Source organism: Diorhabda carinulata, chromosome 4, assembly GCF_026250575.1.
Source record: "Diorhabda carinulata isolate Delta chromosome 4, icDioCari1.1, whole genome shotgun sequence".
NCBI classification, from domain to species: Eukaryota; Metazoa; Arthropoda; class Insecta; order Coleoptera; family Chrysomelidae; genus Diorhabda; species Diorhabda carinulata.
Genome location: NC_079463.1, coordinates 9,897,638 through 9,911,134, shown reverse-complemented (window position 1 = coordinate 9,911,134; position 13,497 = coordinate 9,897,638). Strand labels below are relative to the sequence as shown.

The following is a 13,497-nucleotide window of genomic DNA, read 5'->3' as shown; positions in this document are numbered from 1 at the left end:
TACATTACGAATACCATGCTAAAGATAAATGTCTATATGCTCTATAAATAATTTTAATATAACCTTTAAGAGATATAGATGATCTGTTCTCTTAGCAATTCCTTGAAGATCAGTCCATGCATAACTGATGAACGATTCACATTGGTTTACATGTTAACACTACAAGCACTGAGATCGACAACTTTCTAAGCAAATTGTGTTATTGTATAGTGAAAATTTAAATTTATTTTGTTAATAATGGATGTGCCTCAACGTTTAACAAGACATGTGACGAATGAAGAAGCCGCTAGAATCATCGCGCTCATACAAGATGACCGCAGTCAAAGATACGTCGCCAGGGTAATTGGAGTTCAATAAAGCACCATATCCAGACTTGTTATTCGCTACCAAGAAACCGGGCAGCTAGCCAGACGACCAGGACAAGGCCGCGGAAGGGTAACTTCGGTAGTAGATGGTCGTTATTTGAGGTTAACGGCGTTAAGAATTAGACATACCACCGCTCGAAGGCTACAAACAGATCTGTTGGCTACTCGTAATGTCCGAATAAGCCTACAAGCAGTTCGAAATAGTTTCAGATAAGCAGGTATACGAGCCAGAGTGCCAGCTACAGGTCCACATCTTACCAGAGAACATCGAGTAGCAAGATTGGAATTTGCTCAAGAACACGCAAATTGGAATATTCAAGATTGGTCCAATATTTTATTCACGGATGAATCATGATTTTGTCTGTATTCATCAGGTAGACGTGTACCATTATATAGGCGACGTGGTGAACGGCAGGATCGGGTTAATTTTTGTCAAATTGAAAGCTTTTGTGGTGTCTTTATCAAGGTTTGGGGAGGAATTTCTTTCAATATCCTAGAACCCCATGTAGTGCCCTATATGCCTGATATCGGTGAGAACTCTGTGCTAATGCACGATAATGCTCGTCCACACGCTGCTAGAGTGGATCAGCAGTACTTAGAAGATGTCGAGATACCCACCCTGAATTGGCCTGCATATAGCCCGGACCTTAACCCAATAGAGCATGTTTGGGACCATCTAGGATAGCAAATTCAGCAACATCCGGCACCAATAAGAACACTATATGATTTTCAAAATGTTCTTTTTAACTTCTGGAAAAACATGCCACAAGAATACGTCCAGAACCTGTTTAAAAGCCTTAGAAGACGAATAGAAGCTGTAATTAGAGCGAGGAGCGGCTATTAGAAATTCATTGATTGGTTTTAGTTCAAGCACCGTTGATTTTTTTGTGTAGATGTTTTGTACAATTTTTTCGATATTTTCTATGTTTTGGTAAATCAAACTTTTTGTCCTCTGTAGATTAAAATGCTATAAAATAAATATTGCAAAAGGCTTATCTATTGGTGTTTTAATTCGTAATAATAAAATTCGAAGACACATTTAAAATATTTAAAAAATAATGAGTGATGCGATAATTTTTATGGGATAGTTTTAGCAGAACTTCGGAATACAATTAATGACATCAAGAAAAAGTCCTCATCTGGTACTAATAGACTTACATTAAAAATATTTTGGAATGCATATGAAATTAACTTAACAATTTTAATAAATATTCCATTTTAAAATGACACTTTTCCAAATTATCTTGAGACGCAATAATTATACCTCTGCGTAAGGAAGGATATCCACGTAATCTAACATCATAGAGAGATTGGCCAGAAAGAGGCTTTTATCATTTCTGTTTAAAAATAAAATAATTACTACCCTTCAATTGGGGTTTTAAGTAACAAAAGCACAAATGATGCTATATCCTCCCTCCCAAATAATATTTACTCTAGCCTAAACACCCATCACTCCATTGCAACAACTTTTTGTGATTTTTCTAAGACTTTCGATTGGGTTAATTATAATATTAATTGGGTTAATGATTATAATACCACAACTTCAATCTCTTATGGAGGTTATTGTAGTATATAGTGAGCAATTCGGCCTTTATATAAATACTTCCAAGTCCAAACTATTGGTATTCTCAAAATTACAAAGAAACGCCACCCTAAGACTTCATGGAAACATCATTGAACTAGTATCATCTCTAAGATACCTGGGCACGCTCGTCAACCAACAATGCGACCCAAAACTCGAAATCAGATCAAGTATTGAGCAAGCGCGGAAAACTCTGAACAACATGAGAACACTTCTGGAAAATCGCAATCTCAACCTGGAACTCCGGACCAGAATGCTTCGAAGTTACATCTTTCCTGTCCTTCTGTACGGATGCGAAAGTTGGACCATGGATGCGGCCACAGAGAAGAAAATTGATGCGTTCGAAATGTACGCCTACAGGCGAATGCTGCGGATATCTTGGACAGAACATAAGACAAACATAGGGATCCAACAGCAAATGGGTAAACATAAAGATCGAAGAATAACGGTCTGTCGGCAAAATTTATGACTGAAAGATTTGCGCAGATGGCTCGGACAGACGTCTACAGAAATTTTCAGAGCTTGCGCTTTATTGAGTCGTATTTCCGATATGCTCTTCCCTTCAAGGGTACATGTGGTGAGACTTTGAATCCATTTGCCTAATTTGTAAGTACGTTTCTTCAATTTTAGATTATTGCACAGCTATCCATTTAGAAACGCGTAGCACTATCTTTATTTACCTACTGCACGTTCACAATTAATTAAGGGATCAATACTTTAGAATGCAAAAAATGCACAATCATTTGCCAATTGATATCGGAACTATAACATCTTTTCCCGCATTTGAAGGCATATTTACTGGAAAGTACCTTCTAACCTATGAACGATTTGTATTCTAATAATAATATATGTTTAATGTTATTGATTTTTAATACAAATTATTACCTCGTATACATATTCAGTTTTTATTTTATTTGTATCTTTATTTAATTTTTATTTATTGTAAACAATCTTTTAACAATGAAGCATTTCTGTCACTCTCTCTTTATCGACACTAACTGTTAAATATTTTGATGATGGTAACAAGTCATTTGAGGATGTACAATGTACTAAATCTTGTATTTTTGTATTCTTGTACGTAAAATCGTATTTGTAAAATGTTGAAAAGAATCAATCGAATATCGTAGCTAATTCAGATCGTTTGTGATTAGTCGCGACGCCGACGCCTCGAATTTAGAAACGTTATCACTTTTTACGCTTGAGTAAGTTCGTTGAAAGGTAGGGAGTTCTATTGAAAACTCATTTCTAATAAATCTTCCAGCTAAGAACGTATGATATTCAATTCCCTTCCTCGATCGCAACAATAGAAAATATATCAAAATCCTGGAAGAGATGTATTCCCTTTTATTGAACTAATATCTAAGATTCAGGATTTTGTGTATTCACTTTCCAGGTAGGGTAGCAGACTCGAGATGATCCGAATTTTGATTACTTTGGCGGATTCATAAAGCACCTGAGGAGTAGAAGGATTAGAATGGTTTTTAAAAGTCTCATCTGCGAGAAATATTATTAAATTACATTACATCAGTATAATATGATGAATTTTTTATACTTTCTACGTGAAATTTTTAACTCGTATCATTTAAAAATAAAAAATTTATGTATGGAAACATTCATTCGTCATGAAAACAACTAAAGGATCAAACAATGAATTTTATAAATTGTATAAAGAAATAAGTAAGAGGTGAGGCAACACAATCAAAAATATTGCAATGACAATCAAGAAGTCAAAAGAAAAAGCATGTAGAGTATTAAAAGAAAATAGAGGAAGACAGTGCGGCAGGACACCTCATAAAAAGATAAAGGAAGTGGAATATTCTTGCAAAAACAAAAACTTGTAAGACTATAAGCTCAAAGATTAAGATAGAAGATCTATGAAGTAACCACGAATGAATATAGCTAAAAAACAGGTGAGAAGCTAGATTTATTACTATAAGAAAGAAGGCTGAAGAAGTGTAAGAAGATTGATAGAGAGAAAGTTTCAATTTCCTCAATTAGAAGTATTCAAATGGAACTGTTCGTGCATTTACGCTTATCTTAAAGACGACGATGGTGAAAAAGTAGCACAATAATTAAAATACTTAATAACTTAACTTAATATACATACAAACTCAGAACGTGTTGCCATACGAATGCCATTTGAGTTGTTTACAGACTTGAAATATTGATCTTGGTCAAATAATGAAATTAAATTGGGAACATTCTCGTGCGACGAATTTCTATAAGTTTCGACGTGGATTAAACCAACATCCCATCAACTTCGATTTGAGTTCTATAAAATAGTGACTGGCGACGAATCATGGATCTATGCATATGAATCCGAAAATAAACAACAATCGATTGAATCGACCAAATTCAATAAAATTTGTTTGCGCACGAACCATTTCGAAGCAAATGGTCGCTTGTTTTTTCGGAATTACTGGACATGTTTCACTACAACAACGTAGAACGGTTAATTCTGAATAGTACAGCAACATTTGTTTGCTAGAAGTGTTCTACAAAATCAGGGAAAGCAATCGTAGAAGACGAATCATTGTCCACCTCAAAAATGCGAGCTGTCACACATCAATTCAAACAGAAACGTTTTAGAGCAGTTAAAACATCAATTTGATGAGCCATCCGTCGTACAGTCCTTGTTTGGTACTCAATGATTTGCTCGCTTTGCTGTCTCGAGAAGGAATGAACTTCTCTTAGATTCAAAAGTCACGCGAGGGTTCGTGTAGATATGTTGGTTTTTCCTAAGACGTCTACCAGGTATATAGTACAAAATTCACTTAATTTCATGTTATAAGGACATTAAAAAGATTGTAAAAGAAAGATGACTGGGAATTCTCAATATAAGGTAACTTGGATTTCCCTGGGTTAAGTATCGGTTAGTCAGGGGCCAAGGATTATTGTTTTATTGAGGAAATTGTTCGGAGAAATGTATATCTGTATTGACTATTTTCAAATGGCGTGGTCGTCACAAAATTAATGTTTATCCATTACACACTACAAGAATTCAAAAATTCCAAGCATATTTTAATTTCCGTTTATTTGTATTGATACCTAGTACCATTTGTCATTTTGTGGCGTCTGAATAGATTATGTAAACGCCAATGATATATTCTCCATCTAAACCAAACATCGACGTTTGATTAATTATATGAAGTTCTTCGCCACCGACTCTCCTATTTATCTTTGTTCTTATTTGTTGCAGGCATTTCTCGAAAATCGAATAGTGGAAGTTGAATCAGCACTCGAAACTTCTCAAAGAAACGAATTAAGAGACAAACAGACCATCAACAAGCTCACCAAACAACTTAATAGGGTAAGTAGATACATAAATAAGAGTTAGTCGAAACGGTCGTACCGGTTTTTTAAGTGCGGTTTTGAATACGACGTTTTTCGGTTCGTTACTTGATTTTTTTTTTTTATATATTTCTTGTTGTGGTTGCAATCTCGATCCCACACACGAACTAAGATATAAATATAAATCTGAACTGGCGCATCAATTCTGCTGACAGTTACTCGAAGATTGTTTTCTGTTTGACTTAAAAAGGGAAAAATTACAAGCTTTTTTTTTATTATTTAGCTTTACCAAATTATAATGCTCTTGTTCTCCACATTTTTAAAGAAAGATCTTACCTAGTATTGATTTTGAATCGTTTTTATTTCAACAGTACTAATATTGAGACACGATGAAACTGCGAAGATATTTTAAAGATATTTGTATATTGGAAGTTCAATAATCTGGTTGCAGACTTACAAAATAAATATTTGATGCTCATTCATCTAGACAAAAGAACCTCCAATATTTCACAAAGAAGATTTACTAGTTAAAGCTCGAGTGGCGGTCTTTTTATTGGTAGTGTTTGCCAACTACGGGATTATGCTTTTTGGAAGATTACAGCGTATTACCAGATCCTGGATGAAACAGAAATCAGTAGCGTACTTAATATAATTATACATTATAGTATTTTTTTTAATTTACTTACTATAGAGTTGAAACATTCAAAAACTTCTAAAAATCTAAAGCGTATTCAGTTCAATATATAACCTTCATTGATGACATAAATTCTTATTGCAAGCCAAATTAAAACACCACTAGCAAACCAAATAAGTGCCGAATGAAGTTTTTTTTGCATCATAAAATTCCTCCTAAATGGTCAAAATACATTTTCGCCCGTTATATTCATACTATAGGTGAATTAATGGCTGTTGCAAATGACCGCACAACCGGACGTTGCGTATATGAGAAGAGGGATAAAACAGGATCGTACTACTACACATTTGAATATGAAATTTATTGACTACCGAAATTAGTTACTTGGTAATTTGTGTTTCTGATAGTCGATATATTCGTTAAACTTTTTCAGACGGACAATAACTCCCTGGTTCCAAACAACATCGAAAAATATTATGTCTAAATATCAAAAAATAAAACCATAATCGTGAAGAATTGTACGAGCGAAGATAATTTCAGTAAAATTAAATACAAAGATGAATTGTTGTTTCAATTCCGTTCCACATCGGAGGGGGAAATATTTTTATTAGTTTTTGTCGATCTTTTTAGTTGGGAACATATTAATTCGATTGGATTCAAAATATAGTAGTACAGAGGTAACTTTGAAATAGTGTGACCAATCTTGTTATCCATTTCGTCTACAGAATAATTGTTTCTAAAATCTCTATAAACTGCTTATTTATATAATGCTCTTCGAAATAACAATCTTGTTCAAGTAGAAACTCCTGTATGTCTTCTATGGAAGTGTCATCGAGGCGTCATCTTATACAATTACACTGTTTATATCTAAGTTGGGATTTCTGTAACCGTTGGCAATATTCAGTATCGTGGCTGTTCATATTTCATCCAAGTAGTAGATAGTAGATATTTCCGAATTTTTTTTTATATATTCGTTTCTCCACGAATACTTTCTATTACTGGTTTTCTTTTATTCACTGTTTTATATCTAAAACCACGTTTTTTTAAAAATCTTTCCAATGATCGGACCAAACATATTTCAAGGATATGTTTCCTTTTCATTTCCACAAGAATACCGTGAAGATTTGGCATTATATTTGATGCGAACACACTGTAGATTTTTCCGCATATGGAAGTTAAACTATCAGGTTTACCGAATCTACAAATCGACTAGTGCAAGGTTAATTTTGAAGCCAACGTTGCCACATACTTTATTTTCATCTTTAAGACACCGTACATTTGGACAGCTCGCAATTAACTACTGTGAACCCAAATCCTTACTAAAATTACTTACCTGATAGTAATAGAAAAAATTGAATTATGTGTGATACCTTACATACGTTTATCATTTTTTGCAGTATTATACGATTCAGTAATCGTTTTGATTGAGGAATTCCAAGCGATTGATTTTTTGTGTAATGTTGTGGTTTATCTATAATTTTGAATGATTCACTGATTGTGAAAACTAAATATTGTAATAAGTTGTTTACTATTCAGATCGCAGTTGGGCGTTTCTTATATCTTTTTGTGAAGATAATAATTTAGCTTTTTGATGACCAGCATTATACCTAATTCTATCAGTTATATTACGTATATGTTGAAAAAGAGAAAAGGTAGAAATCTTCGCCGATATTCAGATTCTAGCTGCGTTTTTGAACTACAAGCGAATGTAGCCCAAACTTACAAGGTTTTATTCTTGAACTATAAGCAGATAGAAGCAGCAAATAGTTCAGTAAAGTATTTGCTACTAATGTCGACTGGAACAAATTGTTCAAATTACCATATTCGATGAAAAAAATGCAAAACTGAAATTATTTCAGATATTAACATAAAATTGCCATATTATTCTCAAGTATTTCCAAAAGCAAATTATTATTGAATGTTTGGAATTGGCTTAAGGCTCTCCTGGAATTGAACATAGGGGGAATTTTTTCATGTTTATAGTAAAAAGGGTAGACTGTTTCTCTCCCCTAGTCGATAGTACGTCCGAGAATTAAAATTTCCAATGCGTAACATGTTAAATACAGGCTGAACTTAAATTATATTTCGGAGTGTTTTTGTTTATATAAGAGACGAACTGAATAGTTCATGCATATTTATTCTTTCCAGCTTTCCGATACGCGAAATAGATACTGTGTTATTTTTGTGCGCGATAAATGTTTTCATTCGAATGGAAGATATATTGAGTGGATAACAAATAAATAGTGAGAAAATATTTATATAAAGTGATGGAAAGTCCATTACGTGACGGTTTTTCTCACAAAGTAGCGGGTACCATAAAACATTGATTAAATTGAAATTAGACATTAGTTGCCACTAAGAATCTCTAACAACAGTTTTCAAACAAAGCTCCAGTTTTATAGATGCAAACAAGTCAAAATCTTCATAATAAAGACCATTTCCGCACTATTAGAGGTTCTCTAATTATTTTTCAAGCATTTAGAGCAGAAATGGGCAAATACTTCTAAGCGCGAGCCGTAATGAGATTTTCAAAATGTCTCCTGATTCGGAGACCATATGCTAAAGATACGTGAATGTTTCGGGTGGAGTTTTTTCCCTGTTCAAGAAAGTTTGTAGTCAAAAGCAGTACAAGTGGCATTTTAAAGCATTAGGGCAAAGAAATTTGATAGTTAGTAGATAACTGTAATGATAAATTACCTGCGAATAATTTTTGCCCTATATAATATGCACGTAGCTTTTAAAGAAAGAAAATGAAAATACTACCATAGAATTCACTTTTTCTATTTGTTATCATATTTGCAAATAACAAAAATTGCATGCGAGATTTCTCAACGGGCCGGATTAAATAAGCGAAAGGGCCGGATCCGGCCTACGGGCCAGCTTTAGAGCTTCCATGAGAGAGAGAGCTAGAGAGAGGATGCCCCAAGATGACTACAAAAAAGTTTTCCAGGCATTCTTAGTAATATTAATGATAATATTGAACAAAAATTAATGCGGAATGAATTTTAGAAAAGATCTTAGTATGAAATGAAGAGTTTCCTTTTGATTGCTTGATCCATTTATGACCAGGTTTAGCAGTGAAGCAGACAGTGTTGTTTTCAGAGGTTAAGCAACTGCACTGGTAGTATCTTAAGCTTTACTGCTCAGAAAACTTTGATATAAAAATACTGAAGAGGTAGGAGGATTCCACAATTGATTCTGAAACTATTCACTAAAGTCTTAGCAGAAGAAAAAGGTTTCAGAAACAACAGATCTGCTATAGATGCTATATTTATAATGCGCCAAATAATTGAAAAAGCCATAGAGTTAGAAAAACTTAACACCGATAATTATACCTTTGAGAGAACGGCAAACAAATTAGGCAATAAAATACCTGTGGCAACTGGTATCAGACAAGGAGTTAGCCTAAGCCCAATCCTGTTCAATATTATAATGGACAAAATCATCAACGAAGTAAAGCAAGCCGGGAGAGGATACCGATTGGGAGACAAAGAGATAAAAATAATATGCTATGCTGATGACGCAGTAATCATCTCGGAAGACGAAGATAACCTACAGAGGCTCCTATATAAATTCCAACAAATAGCGAACACGTACAACATGCAAATATCCACAAAAAAACAAAATCTCCCACAATATCTAAAGAACCGAGAAGATGTAAACTAGCGATCTACGATCAGAGTGTAGAACAAGTGATGTCCTTCAAATATCTAGGAACAAACATAACAAGCGATAGAAATCTAAAGAAAGAAGTAAAAGCACAAACAACGAAGGCAGCATTAATATCAGGTTACCTTAGAGATTTAATTTGGCGAAATAAATACATGAGCACAAAATGTAAAATTAGAATATATAAAACTTGCGTAAGGCCGATCATGACATATGCAATAGAAACTAGAGCGGAGAACACAACCACTAAACGGCTCCTAAGAACAACAGAAATGCGAACTCTGAGATCAATAACAGGACATACGTTACTTGATCGGAAGAGAAATGAAGAAATAAGGGACATGTGCGATATTCAGGATATAGTAAGATGGGCAAGGAGCCGCAGAAGAGAATGGAGAGACCATGTTGACAGAATGCCAAATGAACGGTTAGTAAAAATTGCAAAGAAAAGAAACCAGACACAACTCGACCTCCTGGACGACCACCTATAAAGTGGTATGAAAGCTGGTCCTCAGCATCCCAACTACTCCTGACGAACCCTTGATGAAAATACAGGACCTAGTCCTAACGTAAGAAGAAGAAGAATTATTTACTTCTAATATTTCTACTATATAAAATGTATATCTTGTATGTTTTTGAAGAAAAGACTTTTTGAATTCGATGATCCCTTAACCGTATTCGTAGAAATACATTTTACCTACTTATATTAATTGTATGAATAAGAATTGATATGACCCTGTAAATGTTATGATAATATCTAACAAAGGCTATGGGATATCGTTTCTTCATGATACCTTTGAGAAACTTACCAGACAGAAAGCGAAACTCATAAATACATAGGAAAAAAGTAATAATAAACCCACTAAGCCTTATATTAAGTCAGACGTTGCATTTTTAATTATGTTAACCATTTACTGATGAACTCTCTTTGAAAGCTATGTTTCTATTGACCATTTACCAAGGAATTGAAATTATCTTTAAGTTAGTAATTCGCAATTACCCTGTATGACGCATGTTTCGATATCGAAGTTATCGTCATCAGAGACTCTCTGTATATCAAGTACAGTGTCAAATTTTGTTTTAACAAATTTTCAAAGTGCCATCGAGTATCGTGTAGAGGACATAAAACTCTAACGAACACACGCCATTAAATAGCAAATTTGTTGGGATTTAAAATTTTGTATCATCAAAAAAAGGTGCTGATACTAGCCAAATATTGGACTTTAGAGGGAACGAAATGCCGCTTGGTGACATGTTTTTTACGACCTCCTTTCGTTGATCCCAAACGTGAGAAGGTCTCTTTCGTTAGTTAACAATTTGCGTGATTTATTTTTGACGGTATTACCTACGACAGATTATCCTCAAATGCTACGAGGTCACATCTCGTTATAAAAAACAAAGCAGGAATCGAAAACTACATAATAAAACACTTTTTAACATTTAACACTTCGCACAAATTTGTTTTTATATACTCATCTCATAGAGGGAGTTAGTTACATGATCCTTTGAGAGGAAATCAGTATCTTGATCATTGAGAAATTTTCGTTATGTTCCTATTAATACACTATTTTAATCATGACGTTTATTTTCTTTTATCCAGGTATATGCAATTAAAAGGAGTTGTTTAATATTGGTAAGTTACATTTTTTCTTTACGAGTACATACAGCACGCATGACACGTCCGGATACACTTCTGTAAACTATCCACATTTAAGTTATATGAACGACTACTTTAATCGATTAATAAGGACTCACAAGTCCTAAAAATGTTCTTCCACGACAAGAAGTTTAATTGATATTTCGTCTATTTTTCGAATATATAGGGATTTGATCCAAAAAATTCGGGAGTTAGTAGATGACCAAATGATGTAACTATCATAACAAATAGACAGTGGGAAAGGCGATCAACAAATTAGAAGAAGAAGCAAGGAATAACGGACTGGAAATAAATGCAGACAAGAGGGGGAAACCAAAAAAGGGAGCAAACCAACTGAGAACTAACAAATACAATTTTGAAACAGTATCGGCCTTTAACTAAAAAACAAAAACATAACCAAACAAATCAAAATAAAAATGAACAAAATCCTAATAAGACCAGTAATCACGTTTGAAAACAACAGTAAGCAACAAAAGGGAAGAAGAAGAACTGAAAAGAACCGAGAGAAGAGACTATAACAGGTCCAAATACAACACAGGAGGGAGAAAGTAGAGCAAAGAAAAACAAAGAAATAGAGAAAGAACTGGGGAAGGAAAATATAGTGAGATACATAAAAGCACAAAGACTCAACTGTGCTGAGCATATAATGGGAAGAAAACTAATTGAAATGATCCGATTACCCCATTGTGACAAAGGAGAAGAGGCAGGCCGGAAAAGACTTGGAGAAACGAAATAGAGGAGGAAATAAGAGCACTTAATATAGAGAACTTGAGGGCAAAATGCCGGAACCGAAAGGAATGGAAAATAATAACAAAAGCAGCCAAGACAATCGATAAACTATATAATCCAAAGGATTAAAAGGCTTTATGATGATGAGTATATGACGTGAAAATAATGCTGTGACATAGAAAAAAGTTCCTTATGTTTAACATTGTATTTAATTCAGGTGATCGTGTGGCCATGCAAATAGACCAACCAACCTATTGAGAAAAATGTTATAAAGATGATTTTTTACATAATTGGGGAGGGGATTCATCGCGCATTAACCACATGTCTCGGCGAATGTTTAGAGGAATATCACATAACATGCCTCCTTGACAACTTTAAACGCCTATATCTCAGACACGAGAGGTCGTTTAAAATTTTTTTTACATAGCATTATTTCGTTCCGTAACACCCTATATATTTTAGATGAATTTCAAAAAACCGATGCTTCTAAATTGGAAAATACCAATCATACAACTAAATCAACAAAGTTGATTTTCATATTATTTCCACGCATAACTTTCGCAAAATTTTGCATACTAATGAATCAATATCCGATACTCCCTGTTGACATGTTGGAAAATTTACTTTTCCATCTGGAAAAGCTAATTAAACTTCTCTTCTATTTCGTCCGTACGTCCATTCCATCAAACATCCATAAAGTACGGAATGAAAGGTCTTTTAGTTTCAACCTACCTGATTTGTTTAAGCGATCCAACTGGTATAATCAACATTGGTAGACAAGAACGTAGAACTTGTGGGGCTAAGAGGGATGAAGTTAGTTCTTGAAATGTTGATTCTATTAACCAAATTATAATGTTCCAATTCTGCTGGAAAAAAGGTTAAACTATAGGAAATATACGAAAATTTATTTTATTTAACATAGTCTAAAAGAACGTGTTGGTATTAAGAAATCCTTTGTCTATCTTATGTTGTCAGCTCCTAATGACTTTCCTCTTTATACGAAGATGGTCCCAGAAGTACCTGGACAATAAAGAAAACAAAAATTTTGGAATAAAATAGCTCCATACACTTTACCAGTTGTTCGATACCCTTTTTTTAATAAGAATCGTCAAGCTCCTCAAAATAGCCATTAACTGCCGACATAACCTCTTCATTGTTGAAAAATATTTGACCACCGAGCCATTTTTTCAAGACTGGGAACATAAAACAATCCGAGAGGACTAAATCTGGCAAATAGAGTACATGATGTAGTAATTCAAACTGTTTTGTCTACTTTGGAGCCGGTTCTCCCTTTTCGTCTATTGTTTTGACTGTTCTTTTGTTTTGGGGTGTGTAGTGGACCCACATTTCATTCATGGTTATAAAGGGCGCAAAAATTCAGCTTTATTTTTGTGAAATATTGCCAAACACTAGATGGAAACATTTTCTCGAGGATATGTTTGTTTCATTATGAACAAACACCCATCTTGCACACAGCTTTTTCATGTCCAAATTTTTAGTAATATGCGATGTGTACCACTTTTCAAAATGCTTACTATGTCTGCTAGCTTGCGAACTTTCAGTCGACGAT

The 13,497-nt window shown here is 34.1% G+C and overlaps 1 protein-coding gene across 4 annotated transcripts in view; it reads left to right on the top strand.

The window, feature by feature from the left end:
- The window catches only part of LOC130892214 (uncharacterized), a 222,824-nt gene that overhangs the window by 66,928 nt on the left and 142,399 nt on the right, over positions 1-13,497 (top strand). For 2 of the 4 annotated variants that reach the window (XM_057797450.1, XM_057797453.1), the window contains exons 4-5: positions 5,147-5,257; positions 11,142-11,174. In XM_057797450.1, the coding sequence (XP_057653433.1) occupies positions 5,147-5,257; positions 11,142-11,174 (144 nt within the window). The remainder of the gene's footprint in view (positions 1-5,146; positions 5,258-11,141; positions 11,175-13,497) is intronic. The other 2 variants (XM_057797452.1, XM_057797451.1) reach the window with 1 other exon arrangement.